General features: G+C 52.1%; 2 protein-coding genes and 1 long non-coding RNA gene across 4 annotated transcripts; 2 read left to right on the top strand and 1 right to left on the bottom strand.

Annotated features, from left to right (window-relative positions):
- Nucleotides 1-563: 563 nt before the first annotated feature.
- Nucleotides 564-16052, bottom strand: ANKK1 (ankyrin repeat and kinase domain containing 1). The gene is made up of 9 exons (XM_042958925.1): nucleotides 16026-16052; nucleotides 15554-15960; nucleotides 9944-10238; nucleotides 8637-8788; nucleotides 8370-8419; nucleotides 7621-7776; nucleotides 6809-6927; nucleotides 6181-6217; nucleotides 564-5045 (listed from the first exon to the last, which is right to left on the bottom strand). The coding sequence occupies exons 1-9, from the start codon at nucleotides 16050-16052 to the stop codon at nucleotides 3742-3744; spliced, it is 2547 nt and encodes an 848-aa protein (XP_042814859.1). The 3' UTR covers nucleotides 564-3741.
- A 42-nt stretch (nucleotides 16053-16094) lies between these two features.
- On the top strand, nucleotides 16095-18479 carry LOC122231283. The gene is made up of 2 exons (XR_006208471.1): nucleotides 16095-17464; nucleotides 18303-18479. It is a non-coding gene; the product is annotated as an uncharacterized LOC122231283 (long non-coding RNA).
- Nucleotides 18480-22380: 3901 nt separating this feature from the next.
- On the top strand, nucleotides 22381-25970 carry LOC122231222 (keratin-associated protein 10-7-like). Of its 2 annotated transcripts, none has more exons than XM_042958692.1 (2): nucleotides 22381-23035; nucleotides 25938-25970. In XM_042958692.1, the coding sequence occupies exons 1-2, from the start codon at nucleotides 22424-22426 to the stop codon at nucleotides 25947-25949; spliced, it is 624 nt and encodes a 207-aa protein (XP_042814626.1). In that variant the 5' UTR covers nucleotides 22381-22423; the 3' UTR covers nucleotides 25950-25970. The 2 variants fall into 2 exon arrangements, with proteins under 2 accessions (XP_042814626.1, XP_042814625.1); XM_042958691.1 differs by lacking the exon at nucleotides 25938-25970 and adding an exon at nucleotides 23823-24651.
- The last annotated feature ends 759 nt before the right edge of the window (nucleotides 25971-26729 follow it).

Raw genomic sequence — 26729 nt, 5'->3', positions numbered from 1 at the left:
GTGGGGACAGAGCAGACCATCTCCGGAAGAGGTGGCTTCCACCCTGGCTTTGTGGGGTTATGCGGTGCAGGGAGAAGAGGTACCTGGTAAGGACAGCTTCCCACCCCCTCTCTCACCCCAGCTCTGCTACTTGCCAAATAAAGCAGGGCTGCTGGGGGGAATCCCCATGTGGAGGCATCTGGAGAGGCCTTTTACTCCTGGTTGGAGCTATGGCAGCTCCAGATCCACAGGAAGTGCCACACGGCCACTGCACTTGCTTGTGGCTTTCTTGCCTCCACCCCTGACTTCTGTCCTGAGACCCAGAGCCTCCCTGCTGCCTTGGATGCACAGTGGAAGTCAGATGCTGCAGGTGAATGAAGGATAGAGGTCAGGCAGGGAGGGAGGTAGACCACTCTGGGCATGGGGAGCGGTGGGGGACTTTGCAGGAGCAAAGTGCATGCACACCTCCCAGATTTTCCTGAGCAGGCCTGACAACACTGTCCTCTTGGTCCCATGAGAGCAGTTTTCCCCCACCAGAGTGTCCCTTCCCCAACCCTATGCACGGCCAAAGGGTCTTTGGAATGCACAGTTCATTGTGATTTTATTCTTCTGCTCAGAAAGGGAGAGCATCTCCCAGCTGCCCCAAGGTCCAAGCTCCGGAATCAGGGTGGGCGTCAGGGTCTCACCACCCCATCTGCTCTTGGGCTGTCTGCACCCCTAGCTTGTTTGCTCGTTCACATTCCCCAGCCTCTGGCGCCCTGGCTCCTTCCACCTCATCTAGGCACCGCCCCGTCTCTGCTGTGTCCTCCCACATATGTGTCTTCTGGAAAGTCCCACTTGGCTTGGTAACTGACTGGATGAGGGACGGGGCCAGATTATAGACTGTGTTGTCTACTAGGCACATGTGGGGCTACTTAAGTTTATTGAACTCAAATGTTTGGTCCCTCGGCTGCACTGGCCACATTTCAAGCGCTCAGAAGCACAGAGGGGAAGGACCTATCCTAACAACCGGTTGCAGATATGGGTTTCCCACCTCCCAGGGCGTGCTGTTGGACAGCACCAGTCTAGAAGGACTCCCAGGTTAAAAGTTCAGGCAAAAACTGACATGGGAAGAGAGTGAAGAATGGACTCGTGGAGGGGAGGGAACGTCCCAGTTTGGGACTTTATGGGGTCTGTAGGACCTCCAAGTAGAGATGCCCAGTAGGAAACTAGGGAGTTCCTATCCTTGGCCACCCCCCAAACTCCCCCAAACAGGATTTGAAATCCAGCTGGAGACTCTCTCCTTGGAAATTTCAAGGGCCTCACTAAAATCCAATTCTAAACATCCCACGAAAACCTCTAGAAGGCAGCTGTGTGGCAGTGGGACTCACCACAGACACTGTGTGATGTGTCTGGCTTGGGTTGACTTGAAAAGCAAGCAGGTGCCGGTAGGCAATGTGAGGGCTGTGGGCCAGAGCTGGTCTGAACCCGCTACGTCTGTTACCTCCTGGAGGCAGGTTGTAGACGAAGCAGGGGTCTGAGAATCTCAGCCTGGACCCCGGGACCATCAGGTTGGTGAGATGCAATGACTCCCAGGGGTAGTCCTGACCGCATGTCCACGGAATCCCTGCCATTATAGGACAGCAGATGCAAAGGCATCAATTATCTGTTCTCTTTCTTCAGGATCTTTCAAGTTCTTTCCAACAGGAGAGCCCCAACACTGCTGTCCCCCTGTGCCTCACTCCTGGACATTCCCAGGGATTGGTCTGAGCTCACCTGGCTTTGAACAGGTAGCCCCCCCCCCACCTTCTCTGGCTCGTGCAGAATCCTAGCGTGGGAGCCAGACAGACCTCAGTGCACAGGGAAGGCAAACAGCATAGAGTCCTCTCCCCTTCCCCCTTCCTGCTCTAGCATGTTCTGGAAAGACAGAACTCCCAGGGGGCATTTTCAGCTACAAGTCTTGCCTAAGGCTCAACCTCAGGAAGAACAAGGAGAATGGACCAGGTGGCTGAGCAGGGAGGAGGAAGATGAACGTTCGAGTGATGCCTACGGTAGTCCTCAGGAGTCCCCACTCCTCCAACTAGCCCAGAAAAGCCCACCACCAGGGGGCTGCCGGTGGATTACTGTCATCATGGTGGTGCTAAGGAGAGGGCACAGGGAGAAATGAGACACCCCCTGGTGTTTGTTCTCAGCCCTGGCTGCTCTCCAGCTTAACCCAGGAGATTCTTGTTTAACCAGGTAGGGCCAGTGTTTAAATAGCTCTTCTACCCCCACACACTTCACCCAGGAGGTTCTAATGCGTAGGTTTGATTTATAGCTACTGTTCTGGGGCACATCCCAGCTCGGTGCTACTCTCAGGGCTCTCCGTGGCGGCCACGGGCTGTGACGTGATGGGGTGAAACATCTAGGGCCCAGGAGGTGGGCCACAGCCCAGAGACACAACACTGCCAGCATGTATGTGGGGTAAGAGGTCTCCTCTGCTCTGCCTCTCACCCTATGCTGACAGCAGGCTGCTGACTGATGGCCCCGCATGCACCCGGCCCCGCACAGAGGTGAGCCTGCCCAGGGGCTGGGGGTTGGAGCTGGCCAGTGGTTGGGGCAGAAGATTCCTTTTCTCTGACAATTACAAAACATCCTTAAATCAAAATTGGAGGGACTGCTCCAGCAGTGCGGAGAGGTGGAGAGGAGTGGGATAGGACTTTAGGGCACCCATTCTTACCCACTCAAGTCCCCCCCACCTTTCTGAGGCTGGCCATTCCCGGCAGAGCCAGAGAGGAAGCAGAGGCTGGGCCCAGTCAACACAAGGGTAGCGTGAGCAGCCCCCGCTCTGCCCCGAAACCTGCCCCACAATGTGTAGGGCAGGCCAGGCCAGCACATGGGCGGCCAGGGTATGGTCACAGGGGACAGTTGTCTGAGCTGCTGTGGCTGGGAGGGAAGTCCCTGCCCCAATAACCCACCCCTCACCATCACCACCTCCTCCAACTCCACACTTCTGGCCCCTCCCTCCTCCCACTGGGTGAGCTTATACACACACCAAGCCCCATACGCACACTACTGGCCCCACGGGTCAGCCCGTCTCCAAAGGGGAGACTCAGATCCACAGCTTTATCGACTTCAGGGTTTGCAATCTGGCCATATAACTAGACAGGGCAAAGGGGAGGTAGGGGAGGCCAGGGACGCACAGAGGATCACACTCATGGGCAGCTGGAGCTGCCCTTCTTCATCCCCGAGACCACGTGGGAGACCCAGGAGCCAGAAGCAGGGCCACCAGGAAGGTGTGGTCTGTGTGGCAACAGGGGGCTGGCTGGGGCTGTAAAGGGCAGGCAGAGATTTCCTCCTGGCTTTTAGCTACAGCCCCTTTTGAAAAGCACGTGCCTGGCTCTCCTGGTCTTGCCAGAGACAGGGGCCAACTAGACAGATACTAGCGAGGAGGGAGCACGCCCCTCTTCTCTTGCGTCCCTTCACCGTCAGAGAGGGTTCCCAGGATGCAGGGGCCCCTGGGAGCTCAGGGGCAAGTGGCAAAAGATGGCAGGAATCTGGGGAAGGAAGAGGGAATTCACTTTGGGGGCTTGAGTCCAGGTTCGGGAGGAGGAAGAGGTGGCCAGGGCCAACTCCCAGCTACGACCCCAGTGTACTTCCCTTCCCTCTGGGGGGGAGACCAGCCTCCTGTTTCCTCTCAAGGCCCCAGGGGCAGGTGGCAAGGACAGGGAAGGGGCCGTGCCAGAAGCCCAGCTTCACCTCCACCAACCCTTCTTCCTCACGGGTAAGGAGGCCCCACGTTGTCTACATTTCTGACTGGGCTCCAGACTCAGCACCGCCCAGGACGGCCAGTGAGGGCTCCTTGCCCTCCAGGAAGGCAGCGATGTTCTGCTTTTGGTTCCGGAGGGCCAGCTGCAGGGGTGTGCAGCCCACCCCGTCCTGGACGTCCAGCTGGGCGCCGGCTTTGACCAGTACTTTGAGGATGGCCATGTTGCCCTTGAGGGCAGCCAGGTGGGCGGGAGTCCAGCCCACCTCGTTGCGGGCACGGACATCGGCATTGTGCTCCAGGAGGTTGACGACGCTCAGGAAGGAGCCCCGCTGGACAGCCAGGTGGAGGGGTGTCCAGCCCGACTGCTCGGGGGCATTGGGGTCAGCCCCGCACCGCAGCAGTGCTAACACCACCCCCTCCTCCCCGTGGCGGGCGGCCAGGTGCAGGGGCGTCCACTTCATGCCCCCAGGAGCCCCCAGGTCTGCATGGCTCTCAGCCAGCAGGTGGATGACCTCCAAGTGGCCCTTGTAGGCTGCTAGATGGAGGGGCGTCCAGCCCTGCTGGGTGGGCAGCTGGAGGCTGGCCCCGTACCGGAGCAGCATCTTGCAGATAAGGTACTTCCCCCTGGCGGCCGCCATGTGCAGTGGGCTGTAGCCACTCCGGTCAAGGGCATCGGGAGCCGCCCCGCTCTTCAGCAGGTGCTGGATGGCCCTCACTTTGCCTCGCTCCACCGCCAGGTGCAGCGGCGTCCTCAGGTTTCTCTGCTGAGCATCCAGCTCAGCCCCCTGGCCTGCCAGCAGCTTGACCAGGCTGACGTGGCCAAAGTAGGCGGCCACGTGGAGAGGGGTCTTGCCCTCGGCCTCATGCAGGTTGGGGTCGGCCTGACGGGAGACCAGAAGCCGTGCCACATTTTCAAAGTTGTTCTGTGCGGCCAGGTGGAGCGGGGTCCAGCCCTCGTGCTCCTGGGCGTCCACGTGGGCCCCGTGGTCCAGGAGCAGGCGGGCGGTGCGGTCGTCTCCATTCTGGGCTGCGAAGTGCAGCGGGGCCCAGCCGTCTTCATCCACCAGGTTGGCATCGGCCCCGTGCTCCAGGAGCAGGGTGCAGAGTTCGGGCTGCTGGTCCTGGGTGGCGATGAGGAGGGGCGTGTAGCCGCAGGCCGTCTGGCAGTCCACGTCGACCTCGTGGGCCAGCAGCAGCCTCACCTGCTCCACGCTGCCCTGCACCACCAGGAAGTGGAGGGGGGAGACTTTGTTCTCGTATGTGCACAGCTCCTCGCCGCTTGGGACGGGGTCCTCGCCGTCCGAGAGCCGCAGAACCCGCTTCAGGTAGTCTCCCCAGTCTGCCGGGAGGAAGATAGGGTTGAAAAATGGGCCTCTGACCTGTCCAGAGGTCATCTCATGCAGCCCCCTGCCTCCTGGAAGTGCCATCCAGGCACAGAGACTCCGGGAGGGAGGGCAGTCTTTCCTGCTATCACAGATCTCTACGCAGCGTCCTCATCCCAGCGAACAGACTCTGGCTGGCCTTCCTGTGAGGACGGGGCAGAGGGAGGCCTGGGGGCAAACCTTGGGTCCACCCTTAGCACCGCCTGACTTTTGCCAATTCCCTGCCACCTCGGGTCTCCAGATCCGGATCCGTAAAGGCGACACAAACTACCATTGTGGGGACAACGTGGGTGGGTAAGAACCTTCAGAGGAGGGCTTGGCACAAAGTAAGTCAATGCAAGTTGAAAACAGGCTCTATGATCTGGACTCCTCCTGAAGCCAATAAGGTTTCCTCCTGCTCCACCCAGAATGTGTTAGGATTAAAAGCAACAATTTTGGGGGCACCCGGGTGGCTCATTTGGTTAAGCATCTGACTCCTGATTTCAACTTAGGTCATGATCTCACGGTTCAAGGGACTGAGCCCCGAGTGGGGCTGCGTGCTGACAGTGCAGAGCCTGCTTGGGATTCCCTCTCCCTCTCTCTCTACCCCTCCCCTCTTATTCTCTCTCTCTCCCTCTCTCTGCCCCTGTCTCTCTCTCTCTCAAAATAAATAAAGAAAGAAAAACTTTAAGAAAAGCAACAATTTCCCAAACAAGCAAACAACAATAACAGTAACAAAAATCCCTTCCCACGGCCCCCACACCCGAGGTTCTGATTTAATCAGTCTAGGTGGCCCAGGCATCAGGGTTTCATGCCCCAGCTAATTCTAACGCGCAGTCAGGGGTGAAAACCAATGTTCTACCTCCAAGCCAGGAAGGGAGGAGTCTGGCTTTGTAAGAACACAGACCTGAAGGGAAGCATAGCCTAAGCCCTGGGGGCAAGTGCATTTCTGGAACACGGAGCCGGGTGCCAAGAAAGGGACACACCAACTCCTGATTTGTGACAATCGGGGGTGAGGGGCAGGGGTAGGTGGGATGGGGAAAAGTTGTAGTTAGATTCCACTTTCCTCTCGGCTGTGAATTTTCTGGGTCCAGTGTGGTACTCTGGACTCACCGTTGTCCGTTAGCTCCTGGCTGACCTCTTCACTGACCTGGAGACAGGGAATCAGAAGACAGGGGGGCAGACGAGGTGAGTGGGGCGGTGCTGGTCTGTACCCTCCTCCACCCCTCCCCTCTCTCTGACCCTCTCCAGCACCCGTGGGGACTCCCATCCCACTCTGTCCTAGGAAGCCCCCCTATGCCATTCCTCCAATAGCTGGACGAACGTCCTGAGCAGGGGAGACCCTGCCAGAAAGAGACCCTGGTCCAGGGTCTTGACTTCCTCTTAGGGCACATGGAGTGCAGGGTGGCTGGCCCTGTGGTTCAGCCAGGAGCCCCCGTGGTTCAGCCAGGAGCCCCCTGCTAGCTCCTGGCTGGTCCCCATGGTAGGGAAGGCACAGGAGAACAGAGTGAGGACACTGAGGCTGTGATGTGAAAGCGGGCAGGGCTCGGATGAACCCACACATGCGAGAGACCGTATGTCCTTCTCAGGGGCTCGGAGCTACAGCCACCACTGTGCAAAGTAGGAAAATCTGTCCCCAAGTGGGCTTCCTGGCGTGGCCAGCAGTGTGGGCTGCGTCTCAGTCCCCATTTGCTCCCACGCGCACATCCCAGGACCTGCCAGAGACACGCCCAGCACTCACGTCCCCGGGCGGGTGCAGAGACAGCTTGCCCGACACCTTCCTGGCCAGGGCCTCACTCTCCGGGTCTGCCACGGGACTCTGCAGCAGGAACAGCAGCATGTCTGTCTCAACTGTGATTTCTGCTCCATGAAGGAGAGAGACAAAAAAAAGCAACGGGCTGGCCAGCCGTCCCTTCTCCATTTTAGACACCCTAACATTCCCGGTGCCCACCCCCCCATCCATTCCTGGACTCATGCAAATTCACACATGCGCACCGGGAGGCAGGAAAGCTGGGTCCCAGCAGAGGCTCCGTGGGGCCACATTTAGCACGTCACGTCACTGACCCTCTGAGGGTCGGCCCTTTTCCATAAAACAAGCGGGCAGGACTCAGTGATGTCTAAGGTGCTCACAGTTACACACGCGTGTGTTTGCACAGTCGCTAAAGGGCTGGGTATCCTCACAGGTCATCCGGGCCCGTGATCTCACGGTCTGGAACACTTTACAAATGGGGATGCTGTACCCTGGAAGGACCAGGCTAACCGGGAAACTCAGAAGCAGCACAGTGAGGCCCAGACCCTCCAGCATGGGTTTTCTTGTCTACCTCCCACGGGGGTGCACGGTCACCCTAAGACTCGGGGCGGCCATCCTCAGCTGCCCTCCTCCTTCCCGGCTCTGTGAGAAAGACTGTGCCCTAGGGCCAAGCACAGCCCTCAGGAGTGGCCCAGGCTCCAGGCATCTCCTCTCCTACCCCCTCCAGCCTCAGCCCTGGCCCCCTCAAGCTCCAGCCCTGCCCGGCTCCCTAGTCCCTTGAGCAGTTTGGGCTGGACGAGAACCTGGAAAGGAGGGCCTCTTCTTGGGGTCCTGATCCCAACAGCGCCTCATCAGGTTCACCATCTGCTGGGCCTCGCTCGGCCATGTATCAGAGACAGACTGCAGGGAGGGCCGCATGCCTGCGGCCACTTGGACGACAATGGTCACCATGTGGAAGCCTGTGAGAGGAAGCCCAGGCTGTGTGCAGGCCGAGAGGTGGGGCTGGAGTGGCTGGGCAGGGTACGGGGGCGGGGGGGCTCCCAGGATCCCCACAGAGTAGTGCACACAGCAAGGGCAACATAAATGCACTGTGAGTCAACAGCTAGGTTGCAGGCCAACTTGAGGTCCAGTTTGAGCTACTGGGTCTCTGGTCCAGCTGTGGCCACCTCCCAGGCCAAGACGGGACAGGCCTCTGATGTCCAGAGGCCTGGTTACAGGCTTTCACTTTTCATTCTGTGAGTTTGCTTGGGTTTCCTGACAGTCTATGTACCTGGCATTAGGTGGCAGCGGTGGGGGCAGGAGAGACAGGAAAGAATACTTTGGAAGCAAAGGAATTAGAGCCAGAAGCGTGGTTTGGGCTGACGTATGCCCTCTTTGTACTGTTACGTGAGTTCTGGAAAGTAGGGCAGGAAGGTAGGAGGGTAAGAGCGAGAATCCGTAAAGAGCACGTGGTTCCCCAACACCAAGCTGCCACCTGCCCTCCCCTGTGAGCCCTCGGCCTCTCCCAGCCCCTTCCAGGACCCCACCCGAGGGTGCCGGCACCGCCTGCTACCTGAATACGGCTTCTTCTGAGTGAGGAGCTCCCAGACGACAATCCCGAAGCTGCAGACAGGGCAAAGCGTGCCCTCAGTGACCTTCTCAGACACCCGTGGTCGCCCTACATGGTGGGCCCCACACGCTCCCATCCAGAGTGCCCCTCCATCCTTCCTCCCCCTTGCCCTGTCATTGTGCCCTTGGGACTGTGGGGGATGGGTCAGGCAGGGTGGTGATAAGCAGTTACCCACCCCCCACCCCCAGAGTGAGCCCAGCCCCCTCTCACCTGTACACATCGTACTTGGGCCCTGGGGCCTTGTTACTTTCCAAGAACATCTCAGGGGGGATGTAGCTGAGGGTGCCCCGCAGAGCTGACCTCTCGATGTACTGCATCCGGGTCGACTGTTCCATCCACTTGGATAGGCCGAAGTCTGAAATCTGGGGGCAAACCACAGGCAGGGATAACGGAGCCACAGCCTCGCCTCCAGAAAACTGCCTTGATCTCTCCCCCTCCTGCAGCCTGCCCTTTCCAGGACGGGGCAGTGGTCAAGAACTTGGGCACCTCTCCCACGTATGACCTGGATGGCCTCAGACAAGTTCCTTACCTTCTCAGAGCCTCAGTTTCCTCATCTATGAACTGGAAATAGCAAGGACACTTAAGTGACAGTGCTCTGACAAGCATTAGATGGAGAAATGTGCCAAGAGCACTTAGAACAGTATCTGGCACACAGCAAGTACTTAGTAGGTGTGGCTGTGATCCAGACGGACTGTGGACAAAGTTGCCGTCTTTGTTCGTCCACTTCCAAGGGCCCGGAAGTATATACACCACGTATATTTATCCCCAGCATGGATTCTATCCACTGGTCCATTCGTATGCCAACTGACCATTCACTGACCACTCAGCCTGCGAACTAAGGATCAGGCAGCAGATAAGAAAGCTGAGACCCCCACGCCTATTACTCCTCTAAGTCCTTACTCAAATAGGGAGGTATAGTCACTAATGAAACAGTTTCACAAATGACTATACACTTAACATTGGGGATAGCACTATGAAGATACAGAGGTACCATGAGGGTATATAGTAACAGGGGCCTGTTGGGATCCATCAGGGAAAACTTGAGGAGGTAATGTTTAAGCAGAAGGCTGAAAGATGAGCATGGCCTGCTAAATAAAGAAGGGAGGAGGGGAACACCGGTCCTGGCAGTAGGGACAGAATGTGCAAAGGTCCTGGGGCAGAAGAGGGTGGCACATTTTAGGAAGTGAAGGCCATCATAACCTTTCTTAGGAATCATCTCATTTACATACATCCCCACCCAAAGCAAAGAATGGGAGGGACAGGGAATATTCTACCCACAGTAGAAACGGAAGACTGAAGTCCAAAGAGGGTTATTGCAGGCATCCTGATACCCAGATCCATGCACCAAACTCTACTGCTCATCCGTCGTTTTAGGTGTCATCCCTGGCTTCAGTATTTGTGCATGAATGGAGCCACTTGAAACTCTCGGCAGGCTAGTCAAGCTGGTAGATAATCTTGCTCACCTGCGGGAGACTCTGGAGTGCAAAGGGGGCAGGGAGGTTGACTGGGGCCTTTACCTTGACATGCATGTTGCTGTCCAGGAGGATGTTGCCTGGTTTGAGGTCCAGGTGGAGCAGAGGTGGCTTAAGGCTGTGGAGAAAGTTCATGGCCAGACTGGTCTCATGGATGATGCGGAACTTGAGCAGCCAGGAGAGGCTGTGCGTGGGCACCATCTTCTCCAGGGAGCCGTTGGCCATGAACTCCATCACAATGCCCAGGGGCTGCCTGCACACCCCGTAGATGGACACGATATGCTGAAACTTGATCTTCTCCATTTTGGCTGCTTCTTCAACGAGGCAGTCCACATCGTGGCTGCGGACACGCGGGGCGTGAGGGATGCAAGGAGATGACCCGTTAATTCCAAGAGCAACGAGTACAGCAACAAACTAGGCTTAGTGCCAGGCTCTGGAGACCCGGAAAAGCCTCGGGAGTTTGCAAGGTAGTGCAGGAGGAAGGTGAGTTCTAGAAGGATGCCTAGCGAGATGCACAGAGTGGGGCCCAGATGGCCGGCAGCAACGGGGCAGGAAAGCGAAGGAGTCTGCAAGCTTAGGGGCAAGTCCGTTCTACAGGGGCGGCCACAAAAAGCCGGCCGGTTACTCTGCCACTTGTCTATATGTTTGTCTCCCCCGGTAGGTCACAAGCCCCTGGAGGACCAACATCACGCCTCATGCTTCTGTTTCAAAATATCATTTGCTGCCATTTTGATTATGAAAATAATACATGTCCTCGCAGGAAATCAAGGGAATACAGAGAACTAGGAAGAAGAAAATTAAATCATCAGTAATCCAAGCTTGTAGAGTTGGCCTCTGTTCATATTTTAACATATACATGTTCAAGGTGTCTCTCTCCTTTTCTCCCTCCCTTTCGCTCCTTCCCCCCCTCCCCTGTCCGCCTCTCCATCACACCATGTGGGGTGCTTTGTGATCCACTTTTCCAGCTAGCACGCACGCACAGTGCCTCCTCCCATAGCCATTCTCCTGAAGCGGGGTCTGCACTGGCTGCTCTGGACTCCGTCTAATGGGTGAACTGCAATTATTCATCTTGCTTCCCCCCCCACAGCACATCGCCACGCATAGCACAATACGTCTTTGTCGAACTGGTAGTCAAGACTTAAGGGAAAGGCCTTACAAAATAAGCATTTGCCGGACCCTCTCGCTCCTCTCGCCCACAGAGTGGTAACTATGCAAATTGTTGGGGATTGTCTGGGGATTGCAGGGATGAGGCTTAGGGAGAAATGACATTTTTAAAAGCCCGGTATTTGCAAAGCGGCGTGGGCACTGCAGGCGGAGGCTGCTGGGAATGTGCGTGCAGGGCGGCCCCGGGAAGCCAGCCAGAGACTGCTGCCCTCCAGGAAACCTACCTGCTCCTCCTCACATCTGGACAGGGTGGCTGGTCCAGCTTTCCTCTGTTCTCGCCTCCACCTCTGCTCTGTTCCAGAGACCTCCCCTCCACCTCTGCTGTACTTATCTGTCTCCTCTTGTCCTTTTGAGTTCCCAGAAACTGAGATACTGGTCGTGGAAAGGAGCAAGCAAGGGATCCGGGGATCTCGCTGCACTGGTTTCACATCCCAGCTTTACTGCTTATTCTCTGCATGACCCTGAGCAAGTAAACTCTCTGGGCCTCAGTTTCTTAACTATGAAATGGGAACAACAGCTTGCACAATTGCCCCGACAGCCCAGACACACAGTCCACGTGTGCTGTGTCTGAGGTTCATCCCCCACCAGCCCCTGTCGCTGGGCGTCTGGTCTCGATTCTTCTTTTTTGAAGCAGGGCTTGAACTCACAGCCCTGGGATCAAGACCTGAGCTGAGAACGAGAATCGGATGCTTAACCAGCAGAGTCACCCAGACGACCCAGGTCTTGATACTTCTCTGAGCAGCTGATGCCAAGGTGTCTGAGCCCAACCTCTGCCCAGTGCTACAGCCTGTGCAGAGCTTCCGGGTCTCGGTTTACCAGCCAGGTCTCTCCCTCTTTTTTTCTCGAAGTCTTCACTTCCTTGGCCGTGTGCCAGCATTGTCCCAGATCCCTCCCCCTTCCCCTGTCCAGTCTCCGACCGGCCCTTCCCTTCTCACTCCACACTGTGTCTCCCAGCCTCGGGATCTCCTGTGGTAGAGGACACAGGGTGTCTGAAGCAGAACCCTGGTTCTCCCGGGCCACCCACCTCTCCCTCTGCCTTCCCTTCAGTGAACGGGGCCTCCAGCCTCCCACCCTCAAAGATCCGACGTCCTCCTCTACCCCTCTTCATCCCTTCCCACGACCAGCCCCTCAACACATCCTGTCAGCTCCACCCTCAAAACAGAGCAACATTCTGTCTACTTCTCACCACCTCTACCCAGTGACATCTTGGCCCAAGCCTCCTAACTGGCCTCCCTGCTTCTTTCTTTTCCTCTGTCATCCACTCTCAACCCAGCAGCCAGAGTAATACTCATAAAATGTCAGTCAGAGCACGTCACCTCTATGCTCAAGACCCTCCATTGGCTTTCTTCTCATTCACAGTAAAGCCAAAGTTCTCACAACGGTCTAGGAAGCTTTGCAAGATCTCCCCCGGGGCATAGCTTGCTGACTCTCCCCACCTCTGTTTCTGCCATCAGGGCCTCTTGCTCCTCCTCCACCATGTAAGCATGTTCCCACCTCAGGACCTTTGCACTTCCTGTTCCCTCTGCTCTAAGACAGCCACATGGCTTGCTACTTCTTTGCTTCAAATCTCTACTCAAATGACACCTAATGAGTAAGGATTTCAAGTCTACATTAAACAGCAATCCACGGGGCGCCTGGGTGGGCTCAGTCAGATAAGCAACTGACTCCTGGTTTCAGCTCCGGGCATGGTCTCACAGTCTGTGAGTTCAAGCCCCGCGACCAGCTCTGCATTGGCATGGAGCCTGTTTGGGATTCTCTCTCTCCCTCTGTCTCTCTGCCCCTCCCCTGCTTGCTCTCTCTCTCTCGCTCGCTCGCTCGCTCGCTCTCAAAATAAATAAAACTTAATTAATTAAGTAATTAACTAACAGCAATACTACTCCAACTCCGGCAATCCTCATGCCTCCACCTCCATACACAGCCCACAAATTAATATTTTTAGATCAAATGTTTTCTTGGGAGATCAGATTATTCAAGCCTCTTTAGGCATTTTAATCAAGAAAATATCAGGTAGTTGTAAGTGCTATAGAAAAAAATTATTTATGTATTATTTACTTACTTATTTTCCATCTTCCCCTAGTTTCCTTTCTTCCTTAGTTTATAAACTCCATGAGGGCAGGGACTTTGTTTTGCTCACTTAGTGCTTAGAGCGAATGAATATCATTCACGCCCCAGCTTCAGTTACAACCTATCATAATGAATGACGCACAAATTTTCATATTGTTAGGTCAGCCCTTCACTTTGAAGTCCACTTGACAATTCTCGTTGGCTGTTTAAAGGCACCTTAAACTCAACCTGTATACAAAACTGAACTCATGAATTTTTTCTGCAAACCTGGGCCTCGTTTCACGTTCCCTTTATTAATTGTCAACCTCATTCAACGGACACCAACCATGTACCAGGCTCCGGGGATAGAGCAGTGAGCAGACACAGACTCAGCTCTCAGGGACCAGACATTCTACTGGACCCTTTGTTCCTCTGGGCAAGCCAGACATCAGATTAGCCTTGACATTCCTCTTCCCCATCCTGCCTCCCATACACAACCCAGCACCAAGTCAAGTGGACGTTTACTTCCTAAATACTGCATAATCCATGCCTGTCTTTCCCTCTGTCACTATGCACAGGGCTGGTCTCCAGTCGCCTCTTGCCTGAATGGTGACAACTAACTGGACCAGCATCCACTCTACCCCTCCAATCCATTCTCCATACTGCAAATTTTTATTAGCTCCTTTCTGTCACACACCCCCGACCTGGCGGCAAACCCTTCAGTGGCTTTCCGCTGCTCCCTCTCTCTCAACTCCAGCCACAACAGCCCTTCCCCCCACCTTCACTTACTATGCCCCGCCTGCCACAGGCCCTTTGCACATTCTGCTGCCTCTTCCTGGAAAGTTTTTTCCTCTTCAACTACTTAACTCACACTCATCCCTCACTCTTCCATTCAACTGTAATTTCCTCAGGGAAGCCTTTTCTGATCCCAAACTCTTCTCATAAGCTCTCAGAACAATAAATCTTTGTTGCTTTTCTCACAACAGCACACTTACATCTACCTGTAGAGTTATTTGGTTAATGTCTCTGTCCCCCCCAGGCTCTAAGCTCCAGGAGAACAAGGCCCTATCTGTTGCACTCATCATTGTATCTCAGGGTCTGGCACAGTGCCTGACACATAGTAGGAGAGCAAGAAACATTTGCCAAGGGAAGGAATGAATGAAGTGGTGTAAAAAGTATCCAGTGACTCCACACGAATCTCCTACGACAGTACTCCACACACAGCAGGCATGAATCGTCATTAAATCCCTTAGCCCTTTCCCCCAGAGAGTTCCCAGAACTTGGAAAGAGAAAGTTATTGACCATGCCTAACAACGCAGTCTTAGGAATGCCATCTCTCTCCTTTTGCCCTTCACTTCAAAGCCCGTAGATGATGTGGACACACCCTAGAAAAATCTGACTGTACTCCAAAGCCAGCAAGAGGGTGTTGAAGGAGGAAGAGGGTCGAGTTGTGGGCTGTCTCACTTTGCCCACATTCGCGAAGCAGGTGGAAAGCCCAGGAATTAGAGAAGGGGCTGGCTTGAGTGGGTGCAACCTGAGGATGTGTCTTGGGGGCTTGCCTGGTGACCACAGAGAACACAACATCCAAATTAGGAGACGCCCCTCCCCAGGCCTTCTAACTGGTGGCCCAGGAGCCTTGGGAGGACAACAGGATTCTCACACTCAGACCTCACATCCTAAGCGTCTCCTTCATGGCTGCACAGGGGACCAGCACACAGCCAGTCCAAGCAAATGTGGTGGGCAGGAGACTGGGATGGGTGGAAGCAGAGAGAAAGAGGAAGGAGAAAAAAGGAGGCATGTGCAGGTGTGGCCACAGTGCGCACAATGAGTCAAGGAGAAGCCAGAAACAAAAGCAAGGTCAGAGACTGCCGCCTTCCCTGCCTGACTCGCCAACAAGCGGCCTGGACAGGCTCTCAGGCCAGAAGGCTGGGCCGTGTCCAGTCCCCACGCCTCCTTGCCTGCACTGGCTGGGCAGAGGCCACACTGACGGCCAGGGGAAGGGAGAGCGTGCATCTCCACGGGTCACTGAGCATCGATCCATGGGCCAAGTGCCACAGACTGACTGTCAGCAGGCCCAGCCCTGCCTGCTGGGAGAATTCGGGGGTGGATCCACGCATGGCAGAGGGCCATCAAGAGTCGTCATCACCACCCTGACACCCAGGAGGAAGGAGGCCCACCAGTCTGGGAGGTCTGATGGGACAAAGGTGTCTTTGGAGGGCAGTTGTGGCTCACCTTTGACCCCTGTGGATTCCACAGATGGGTTTGGCCGTCCAGGCGGTTCAGGTATGGAAACAAAGTGGCTGTGCCTGCGTGGCTCAGGCCACTGGGCAGAGTTTAGAAACGCAGAGGGCGGCGAGCCTCAGCCCCAAGCCCCGCCACCCCTCCCTGGGGAGCCCGCGGGGCCTCCGTTGACCCCCCTTTAAGAAGAGGGGCGGGGCCGGCAGGTACCTGGAGGCCTCGGGCTGGAGGCAGGGGGCACACTTGACGGCGAACTCCGTCCTCCAGCGCCTGTGCCGCACCCGGAACACCTGGCCGAAGCCGCCGCTGGCCACCCGGCGCCAGTCGCCCTCGAAGTCGTCGCGGGTGAAGACGGCGAGGCTGCCCAGACGCTGCTCCACGCCCGCGGCCATGGGGTCTGCGGCCACCGGGCCCCCCCCCCCCCAGGCCGCGCGCTCTCCGCACCGAGGAGGCTCAGCGCCCGGCCTCCCGCCGCTCGGCCCCGGGGGTGGGAACGGATGGGGAGGCGCCGGCGCCAGGAGGGGCCGGTCCGGCCCTGCGAGGGCGGGGACACCCGAACCCGAGCCCTGAGGCCCCAGGCGGCTACGGGCCTGGGCCTGGGCCTGGGAAGAGGGTCCCTCCCCGGGGACACCCCGCCCCCCGCCAGCCCCTCCCCACCCAGGCACCGTTCCTCAGTCTCAGCCTTCCGTTTGGACCCCAGCTCCCGCATGGGGCTGGGGGGAGGTGCGGGGGGAGGAAGGTGTCGGGGAAGCCAGGGAAGAGGGCCCCACTTGATTTCTACCCAGCCCTAAGTGGGAGGTGATTTACTTACTCCCGCTCACCCGTGCCAAGGATTTATGAAGGGTTGAAAACTGTGCCAGGGGTCTCTGCGGATGGGTGTGGGGGCCTGGAACTCACCCCTCCACAGCAAGAATGGAGAAAAAAAGGTCGTAGTGGGGATTTTTCTGGTCTGAGTCTTTCGGCTTGACTGGCTTCATGCAGCCTTTATTGTTGGGTTTTGTTTTGTTTTGTTTTGTCTGTCAACCAGTCACGGTGTGCTAAACGTCACCAAAGAGGGGTCAGCAGGAACAGTGGGGTGAGAGGGCGGGTGTCTGTCTGCAGGGAGCGCCCCTTCCTGGCACTGTATTCTGCACACGCCTTCAGAGGGATTGGCATTAGATTTAGGGTTGACCATGGGGAGGTGGACGCGTTGGCCGAGCTACTGGGGTGGCTTGTTGCCAGGGACCAGGGGTGAGGCTCAGGGAACAGCTGGAGCATGACCCCGGCCCCATCCCTGAGGTGGGACCAGCTCAGAGCGGTGTCAGGGCTGTGGAGAAATCTGGCCCCAGGGCTCAGTGCAGAGACCAGAGGAAGGAGGGGAGAAAATGCACCCGCAGAGGCAAACCTGGCTGGCTGGGAAGATGGGGAGCTTTCCCTGTAGGCAGAGTTACCTTGGTCCGTGTTTAGGGGATACAAGCGAAGAGGCAGGACAGCTTCCCGGGACTGGGCCTGGCGGTTCCTCTGGGTCCTCTGTCCATGGAGTTGTCCCCTCACTTGAGAGACCCACAGAGCAGGGAACATTATAAGTGCTTGAACAGACAAGCAGGTGCATTCCAGGGGCATCCCAGGGCAGGTGCTTCTGGGGGAACTGTCATGGGACAGTGCAGGGTAGGTCACTCCTCCCCTGCGGCTGGGCCACAGGGAACCCCCTGAGTGACCAACCTCAAGTTCAAGGAACCCACCTACCACAGGAGGAAATGCTTTCCTTCTGGCCCAAATCTGTAGAGCCTCTCACCCACGACCACTATGAGACTCCCAGGGAACAGTGGGGATGTGATGGGTGAGTAGAGACACTAGAGGAAGCTTTGCATAACAGTTTCTGTGCAAACCCCACACTGAGTTCTGGCAAGCAGGGTAAGGACAGGAGATGGGCCCAGGGACAGCTGTCAAACAGACCAATGATAGCCACTATTGAGCATTAACTTTGTTCCAGGATCAGCATCAATTTTGGCTACTGTCCATACTTCATAGGTATGATCTTGTTTGAGCCCACAACGTTTGGAGAGGATAATCCACATAGCCCACAAGGTTATGAGAGCAATGTCTTCCTGCTTACAGATGAAGAAACTGTGCTTGAAGACAGTAAGTAGTCAATGGCCATGTAGCTACTAAGTGGAAGTTGACATTCAGAGCCAGGTCCGCTAGGAGAAGCAGTGGGCACAGGAGGAGTAGGAGGGTAGCCCTTTAAGAATACAGGGGGACATAGGGGAATAGAATTGTAGTCTGGAAGAGTGTGCATGGGATGGAATCTGCATCCTGATTAGGACATGGACCCCAAAGATGTCACAGGAAGGCTTGTGACTTGCTTTGGCTGGGGCAGGGCAGGGCACAACTGAACTTACTGCCTCTTGGTTAGCTCTGCCTGCCCCTGACAAGACTCGGAATGTCCCACGGGGAAGCTTGGAGGGTGATGGAGGACATTATTGTCAGGGAGGTCGGGAGATCTTCTGGGTGGGTGAGAATGGAGATTGGGAGGGTGAAAAGCCCGCTGGCCTTGAGAAAGGTCGACTCGGCCCCACATTTCTGCCCTTCAACACCATCTGCTGAGGCCACCAGAGGAAGTACCAGGGTCAAATGGCCTGAACCAGTCGGGGAAATTCCCCCTGGCCCAGGGAGAGCAAGAAACCAGAAGCTGCCAAGCTGTGGGTTCAAGCAACCCTGAGACTTCTGAAGCATCTGGCAAAATAAATATATGCACCTACTCATAGCAACTGGAGTCATTAGACTGGCTTGTGCCTCTCCCTTTATCTTGCTCACAAGGGCCGGGACGAAAGCCCAACACAAAGTCATAAGGGGAGAGGACTTTCCTGAGACTAAGGTCATAGAAGCAAAGAACTTCTAGATCCCTCATTAAGTGGGTTGATCCTTAGGGAGTTGGAAAGGGGCAAAGGAGATCTGGAAGCTGCTTATTTCTTTCTAGAGGTCTGAGTGCAGAAGTCCCTGGGGCCAGCCTGGCTGGGAAGTCTACAACCAGCAGGTAGAGAGGAGAGAGCTGGAGGGAGAGCACCACCTTCAACTGCCTGCTCCTACCGTGAATGGGAATGAACAAGATGGGTATGGTCCGACCATGACACGGACCCCCCAAATGGAGCGGGAAGTATGCTCTAGCCACAAGAATTTTGCCCCCAGATGCTGAGAGTCCTTTCTATTGCCTTCTATCAATGTATTTTATTTTGGCAGATGGGGGACAGAAATTCTCTGGACTTGGAGTTATTATATGAAAAGTGTGTATGAGTGTGTGTGTTTGAGTGTGTGTGTGTGTGTGTGTGTGTGTGTGTGTGTGTGTGTTAGGGGGCCTAAAAATTTTCAGCCTACCACCCCCAGACCGGCGAGCTGATCGAGCAGTTCTGCAATCCTCTGGAAGATGCTGAAATCCAACGTGAGCCTTTCCCCAAACCAGAATGACAAGCTCTTTGCATACAGGGAAGTTCCCCAGTCTGTCCCCATTCTCCACCCTGCAAACATGTCACAGGACACCTGGACAGGTTCTGGCAGGCTCCGAACTCTGTGAGCCTATGTACTGAGGTGAGGGCCAGGCTGGTCAAGATGAAGGAATGTATGTCGGAAGCTGGAACACCCAGCCCAGGAAGCTAGGCTGTCCCAGAAAGGAAGGGATAAAATCCAGCAGTGGGGGCAGGGGTTAAATGCAAGAACTCGTGAGTCACTTAGACCTGCGTTCAAAACCTGGCTTTTTCCCCATCGCTTACCGGCCACTGGCCGTTGGTCAACATTACCAACTCTCTGTGGGTTTTTCCGTCTGTGAAATAGGATGATAATACCTACTTCAAAAGGTCACAGTAAGGATTAACCTTTAAAAACACACCTAAGCGAACACCTGTAGGCAAAAACAAAAATAACAAAATAACAAAACAAAAAAAAAAATCAAACCCAACGCCAAATCCCAAACTTCACACATTATCCAAAAATTAACTCAGAGTGAATCGTGGACTTAACTCTAAAATGTAAAACTATAACATTTTCAGAAAAAAAAATAGATGAAAATCTTCTGGACCTAGGGCTAGGCAGAGAGTTATTAGCCTGAACACCAAAAGCACAATCCATGAAGGAAATGTTGATAAATTGGATTTACACAAAATTAAACACTTTCACTCTGAAAGATCCTGTGAAGAGGGTAAAAAGTCAAGGTATGGGAGAGAAAACATTTACAAACCAGACATTTGACAAAGTGGTAGCTTTCTAGAATGCGTAAAGAATGCCCCCCCTCCCAAACTCAACAGAAATAAAATGACAAGCTATAGAATTAAAAATGAAGGAAAGACATGAACAGACACTTCACTGAAGAGGATAAACAGGTGGCAAATACGTGCATGGAAAGATGTTAGCCTTAAGGAAATGCCAACTGAAACCACAATGAGATATCACTGCACACCCATGAGATTGGCTAATTTCTTTTTATTAGAGAGAGAGAGAGAGACCCTGGGATCATGACCTGAGGTGAGTCAAGAGTTGGGCATTCAATCAACTGGGCCACCCAAGAGCCCCAATTTATTTTTATTTTTTATTTTTCTTTTTTCTTTTCTTTTTCTTTTTTTTTTGGGTTTCTTTTATTTATTTATATTTTCATTTACATCCAAGATAGTTAGCATATAGTGTAACAATGATTTCAGGAGTAGATTCCTTAATGGCCCTTACCATTTAGCACAACCCCCGCCCACAACCCCTCCAGTAACCCTGTGTTTGTTCTCCATAGTTAAGAGTCTCATGTTTTGTCCCCCTTCCTGTTTTTATATTATTTTTGCTTCCCTTCCCTTGTGTTCATCTGTTCTGTGTCTTAAAATCCTCATACGAGTGAAGTCATATAATATTTGTCTTTCTCTGACTGACTAATTTCGTTTAGCATAATACCCACTAGTTCCATCCACATACTTGCAAATGGCAAGATTTCATTCTTTTTGATTGCCAAATAGACGCCCTTGTGTGTGTGTGTGTGTGTGTGTGTATGTATGTGTGTGTATATATACATATATATTATATATATATTATGTTATTATTACATATATTATATATGTAATATATATGTTATATATTATGTATATATATGTATATGTATATATGTATATGTATATATACATATGTCTATGTCTATGTCTACATATGTATATGTATATGTATGTATATGTATATATATGTATATATATATTATATATGTAATATATGTTATATATTATGTTATTACATTATATTATGTATATAATATATATATATACACACACACACACACACAGCATCTTCTTTATCCATTCATCTGTCAATGGACATTTGAACTCTTTCCATACTTTGCTATTGTCAGTAGTGCTGCTATAAACATTGGGGTGCACATGCCCCTTTGAAACAGCATACTTGTAGCCCTTGGATAAATACCTAGTAGTGCAATTGCTGGGTCATAGGGTAGTTCTATTTTTAATTTTTTGAGGAACCTCCATACTGTTTTCCAGAGAGGCTGCACCAGTTTGCATTCCCACCAGCAGTGCCAGAGAGATCCTCTTTCTCTACATCCTCGCCAACATCTGTTGTTGCCTGAGTTGTTGATGTCAGCCATTCTGACAGGTGTGAGGTGGTATCTCATTGTGGTTTTGATTTGTATTTCCCTGATGATGAGTGATGTTGAGCATATTTTCATGTGTCACTTGGCCATCTGGATGTCTTCTTTGGAGAAGCGTCTATTCATGTCTTTTGCCTATTTCTTCACTGGATTATTTGTTTTTTGGGTGTTGAGTTTTATAAGTTCCTTATAGATTTTGGATACTAACCCTTTATCTGATATGTTGTTTGCAAATATCTTCTCCCATTCTGTCAGTTGCCTTTTAGTTCTGCTGATTGTTTTCTTTGCTGTGCAGAAGCTTTTTATTTTGATGAGTTCTCAATAGTTCATTTTTGCTTTTGTTTCCCTTGCCTCTGAAGATGTGTTGAGTAAGAAGTTGCTGCAACCAAGATCTTCTGGGACCCCTATGATTCTGATGTTGTTCCTTTTTAGTGAGTCACTGATTTCTCTAATTGTTAAATTGTGCTCTTTTGCCTTAGTCTCCCTCTTCTTTCCTGCTTCATTTTTCTCCTTAAGTTTGTCCGCTATATCGCTGATTCTCTGTTCTGCCTCATCCATCTTTGCCACCATGGCATCCATTCTAGATTGCAGCTCAGTTTCAGTATTTTTCATTTCATCCTCACTAGCTTTTACTTCTTTTATCTCTACAGAAAGAGATTCTACTATTTTTTACTCCAGCTAGTATTCTGATTATCAGGATTCTAAATTCTGGTTCAGAGATCTTGCTTGTATCTGTGGTGGTTAAGTCCCTGGCTGTCATTTCTTCTTGCTCTTTCTTTTGGGGTGAATTCCTTCATTTCATCATTTTGAAGGGAGAAAAGGAATTAATGAGGTAAAAAAAGAAATTAAAATAAAAAGTTAAATTAAAAAATTAAAATAAAAAAATTAAAAACAACACACACACAAAAGTCAAATAAATGATGCTAGATCCTAGGTGTGTTTTGGTCTGGGTGTTGAAAGGGGCTTGATAGATTAGAGAAAAAAAGGGGAAAGAAAAAAAAGGAAATCGTTTGAAATTTTGAAAAAATGAATACACTGAAATAGAATAAAATGAAATGATGGAAGTAAAATAGAATTTGAAAAAATTACACAAAAGTAAAATATATAGTATAAAAAAGTAAAGAGAAGTATTTTTAATAAAAATTGAAAATAAAAATAAATTTTTTCTCTTTCTGTATTCAAAAATTAGAAACAAAATGAAAAAGAGAAAAAAAAAGAAAACTGGAAAGATGGACCAGTGAACAGACTGAAATACGATTGAAATTTCTTCGTTTTCCCCTAGAAGTCAAACTAGGAAGCGATTTATAGTCCATAAACTAAGCAGGCGGAGAGACTTGTGTTCCTGAAGAGCGAGGTTGGCCCAGTTGGGCGGGGCTTAGTGTAACGGCTCCTTCTCCACTAGATGGCGCTGCTTAGATTACTGAGTCGGATTGTTGTGGCGCTTGTAGGTGCGTATGCGCATGTGCGGGAGCGGTTAAATGGCGTCACCCAGCCGCCCGGTCTGTAGTATCTCAATTCTGTTCTCCCCGGTCAGCAACTGCACGTCCATCCTTTGTCTCCGGCTTCCATTCACTCCCTGTTTTTACACTGTCTGTGACCAAGCGCCAGGCAGCACTTCCCTCCTGAGTTCCGTCTCAGATGCGGCTGTTTTTCCCGACCCCTCACTTCTGAGGGACTGCGGCTTTGACCCGTCCTGCTCCTCAGCTGGAGGGTCTCACCGAGCACTGGCGGGGTGCCGGCCGCACCCAGGATCGTTCACAGGACCGGGCTGCTGCCGATGCCCAGAGACTGCAACCGGGTGCCAGCCCCCCCAGAAAAAGTTCCCGAGATCGTGTAGCAGCAGCGTTTCCGGGATCACGGAAAACCACAACACACACCTGGCACCAGGCTTCACCCTTAACGACCTCGTTCCAGCGCCAGCGAACGTGGTTGTTCTCCCGGGTCCACTGGGACCTCTGCCTGTGGGGGACCCACACAGCCTCTACCCGATGTCCTCCCAGCGGGGGAACTGCCTCTCTCCGTGTGGCCCGAAGAACCCTGGACTCCGCTCTGCTCCTGGGGATTCGCCCTTCCCACCAGAGCACCACCAGGTATGGAGCCGCGCCGTTTCAGCCTCTGCGCTCCCTGTTTTTAGTCCTAATGGAATTTAAACCCTCTCCTTTCTCCCTTTTTGGCTCAGTCCCTGCGGCTGTTTCCACTTTCCCTCCAGCTGCTTTTGTGGGGGTGCTTTTCCCATATACCGCTCCCCCCCACCGGTCTCCGTCCTCTCTCTGAAAACAGAAACAGCTCCCTGCCCTCTGCGGCTTCTGTTCTCCCCCAGTTCAACTCTCCGCGCTGCGTACCTGCTGGGTTCTGTGGTTCAGGTTGTGCACATTGTTGTGTCTTTCCTCAAACCAGTTTTCTAGGTGTGCAGGATGGTTTAGTGTTGATCTGATTGTATTTCATGGATATGAGACACAAAAAACACTTCTGTGCTATTCCACTATCTTGGCTCCTCACCGCCAATTTTTTTTAAAAGTGACGCTACCAAATGCTGGTGAGGATACAGAGAAACTGGGCCATTCATATTTTGGAGGTGGGAATGTAAAATGGTGCAGCCACTTTAGAAAGCAGTTTGGCATTGTTTTATAAAACTAAACATACAACTTAGCATACAACCTAGCAATGGTATTCTTGGGCATCCATCCCAGAGGAATGAAAACATGTTCCCACAAAAACCATAACATGAATATTTATAGCAGATTTATGTGTCATAGCTAGAACTTGGAAACAGCCTGGATGTCCTTTAGCAAGCGAATGTTAAGCTGTGGTGTATGTGTCGCTACCGTGGAGTGGGGAGGCTAGAAAGGGAGCAGGACCACTCAATGCCAATTACAGGAAGAATTGTCAACTGCAGACCCCAAAAGGAGGATCATCAACAGGAAAGAATCATCCATTACAGGTCCCAACAGGGAAAAGAGGGACACTGCATCTCCTAAAAGAAATGGACCATCCCAGCAGCTCAGCCAATGAGAGGCCGTCATCACCCTGTCTTGCTTTCCTCCAGTGGACTTTCACTCAAAACAACCCTTCCCAACCTCTTCCTTCTTCTCCTTAAAATAGTGTTTCCCTCCTTTGTTTGTTGGAGTTGCCTATGACTTTGCAAGTCTTGAATTGTAATTCTCTGCTATACTCAGTTAAACCCATTTTTTGCTGGTAAAATCACTGGCGTTTATTTTTAAGGTTACTGGTATACTACAGAACGCTACTCAGCAATCAAAGGATGCAATTCTCGATTCACATAACTACTTGGATGACTCTCCCAAGAAAAAAGCCAGTCTCAAAAGGTTACATATTATACGAGTCCACTTACATTGCAGTCTCGGAAGGGCAAGTTTATGGAGCTAAAGGACAGATTTGTGGTGGTCAGAAGTGGAGGGCGGGCTGGTTGTGGCCATCTAGGGCAGCATAATAAGGAATCCTTTAAGGAATCCGCTCTAGAGCTTGATGGTGGGCACATGAATTTACACATTTGATAAAATGTGTAGAATGAAACACACACACACACACACACACACACACGAGTGCCTGTAAAACTGGGGAAATGAGAATAAGGTTCACAGATGGTATCACTGTCAATTTCCAAATTGTGATAGTAAGCTGTAGTTACATAAAACGTTACTACTGGGGGAAACTGGGAAAAGGGTATTGGGATCTCAACATTACATGTTACAATTGCATGCTTATCTGTAACTATTTCAAAATAAAAAGTTAAAAAAAAATTTTTTTAATTTACTTATTTATTTTGAGAGAGAGAGAGAGCAAGCGGGGTAGGGGCAGAGAGAGAGAATCCCAAGCAGGTTCTGTACTACCCAATGTGGGGCTCAAACCCACCAACAGTGAGATCATGACTTGAGCCGAAGTCAAGAGCTAGACACTTAACCAACTGAGCCACCCAGGTGCCCCAAAATAAAAAGCTTTTAAAATGCATGTAAAGACCTCTTCCTTCCTTCCTCCTAATTCTCCTTCTCCTTTTTCTCCCGCTTCTTCCCCAGCCCCCTTCTCTTCCCTCCCCCTCCTTCCCCCATCTTTCTTCTCCTCCCCCCCATCCCCCCGCTTCTCCTCGTTCTTTATTTCCAGGCAATATTATATTCTCAGAAGCAAAATCTTTCCAAAACAGGAGAAAGGGACTAATCCAACATTTACCACTGAAAGCCTGACCCCCACGGACATGTAGAAACCCTAAGGAGGGAGAGAAAAGGCCACTGTGTTTCCATGTCTTTGGCAGGAGAGGATCGTGGGAGGAAGCCGACCAGTTCTCTCTAAGACTTGTGGACCAAGAAGAAGCCCCTGTGAAGGGAGAGGGAAAGAACTCCCTTTAGTGAGGACCAGAGAGGGAAAATACGCCCCCAGGCGTCAAACTTGAGAATGGTCAGGGCCCTGTTGTTTATCGAAGGACAGCCAGCCGCCTCCTCCTGAGCTAGAGGGCTGGGCTGGGAGCAACCCCCCCACCCCAAGCAGCTTTCTCAGTGTGGGCACCGGGGAGCTCAGCACACTCCCCCCAGCTGTGTAGGAAAAGGAAAGGCCAAGACCAGACTGATTTCATGTTCTTTGTATTTTGTTTGTTTGTTTTTTCTATTTTCCCTACTACTTAGTAAAGTGTTTCTTTTTTTCTTTTTGTCTGGGGGTGGGGAACTGTCACACTACTTTGCACACACTGAAAGGAACCAAGAAAAAAGTTTGTTCATCATCTGCTTTAGGTAGTTGTGAAGAATGCAACTTTTAAAAGTAAAAAAAAAAAAAAAAAAAAAATCCAACCCAAATATACTGAGCACCTGGACAGGATCTGCGGTCTGTCTCCTCAGAGCTGGGCCTGTGGTTGAGAGCTCATGAAATAGCTGAGGGATGGATGGGTGGACGGATGGACGATGGACGGATGGACAAACTGAATGAATGAATGAGTGAAGGTGAAACTCAGGCTGACTTTCAGCAGTTCCTCCCGCCTCTCTCCAGGGTCTTCTCTAGTCCCAGTGAGCTTCTCCATCCCTTACAGTTTCCACATCCGCCCACAGCCTGTGGCCAAGATGCTAAGAGCTATAGGCAGTCAAACTTCTGGACGTAAGTGTCTGTGACCATCCATGGACTCCTTTTTCCTGGGGGAAATCCTTCAGAGATTCCCGTCCCCACTGCTCTCCTCCCATCAGATCCTTATGATCATTTACTATGCTCTGTGCATGTTTTTATAAATACAGTGTTTTTTTTTTTGTTTGTTTTTTTTTTTTTCTTTCCTGGCAAAGGCTTTTCTGACGAATGAGAAGAAATTGATGGTGAGGCGTTTAGGGACCAAAACAATGATAAGACTTGTCATTTGCGAGTCTTAGCTTTGTGCCCATTCCATCCTCAGTGAGCAGCCTGCATTACCGCCTCTAATCGATCCCCTGAGGTAAGTGCTATTATTATTCCTATTTTTACAAGTGTAGAGGAGCTATGTAACTTGCCTACGGTCATGCAGTAGGTAATTAGACGCCCCAGGACTTGAATCTGGCTTGCCCCTTGCCAAGGCAAATGCTCTTAGCACTGTAACAGGCCTGAAGAGTTTTGATAAAATCAAACATGGACCTAAGACCTAAGTCAGCAGTGGGTGTTCAGTGACACCCCCATCCTCCATCAACCTCTCAGGTGAATGAATGTGAGGGTAGGTGGGCTGGTACTGAAGACCGAGCTTTGAGTAATATCATACTGTCAGGACTTTGCCTGAGGCTAAGAGATATCTTTGGAAGCTGTGCCTGTAGAAAGGTCTGTATT

The sequence above is a fragment of the Panthera tigris genome, chromosome D1, assembly GCF_018350195.1.
Source record: "Panthera tigris isolate Pti1 chromosome D1, P.tigris_Pti1_mat1.1, whole genome shotgun sequence".
Lineage (NCBI taxonomy): Eukaryota > Metazoa > Chordata > Mammalia > Carnivora > Felidae > Panthera > Panthera tigris.
The sequence above is the reverse complement of the archived record's forward strand: the minus strand, read 5'-3'. Positions and strand labels throughout refer to the sequence as shown.

Excerpts from the sequence above, each read along its gene's own strand:
- ANKK1 (XM_042958925.1), bottom strand. The coding sequence starts at position 16,052 with ATGCGGGAGCTGGGGTCCAAACGGAAG. Across the intron at positions 7,777-8,369 it reads TCAGAAGAAGCCGTATTCAG|GCTTCCACATGGTGACCATT; the intron begins GTAGCAGGCGGT and ends TTCCTCTCACAG. Across the intron at positions 6,218-6,808 it reads CTCTGCACCCGCCCGGGGAC|GTCAGTGAAGAGGTCAGCCA; the intron begins GTGAGTGCTGGG and ends CCCTGTCTCCAG.
- LOC122231222 (XM_042958691.1), top strand. The coding sequence starts at position 22,424 with ATGGCGTCACCCAGCCGCCCGGTCTGTAGTATCTCAATTCTGTTCTCC. Across the intron at positions 23,036-23,822 it reads TCCCACCAGAGCACCACCAG|GAAGAATTGTCAACTGCAGA; the intron begins GTATGGAGCCGC and ends TGCCAATTACAG.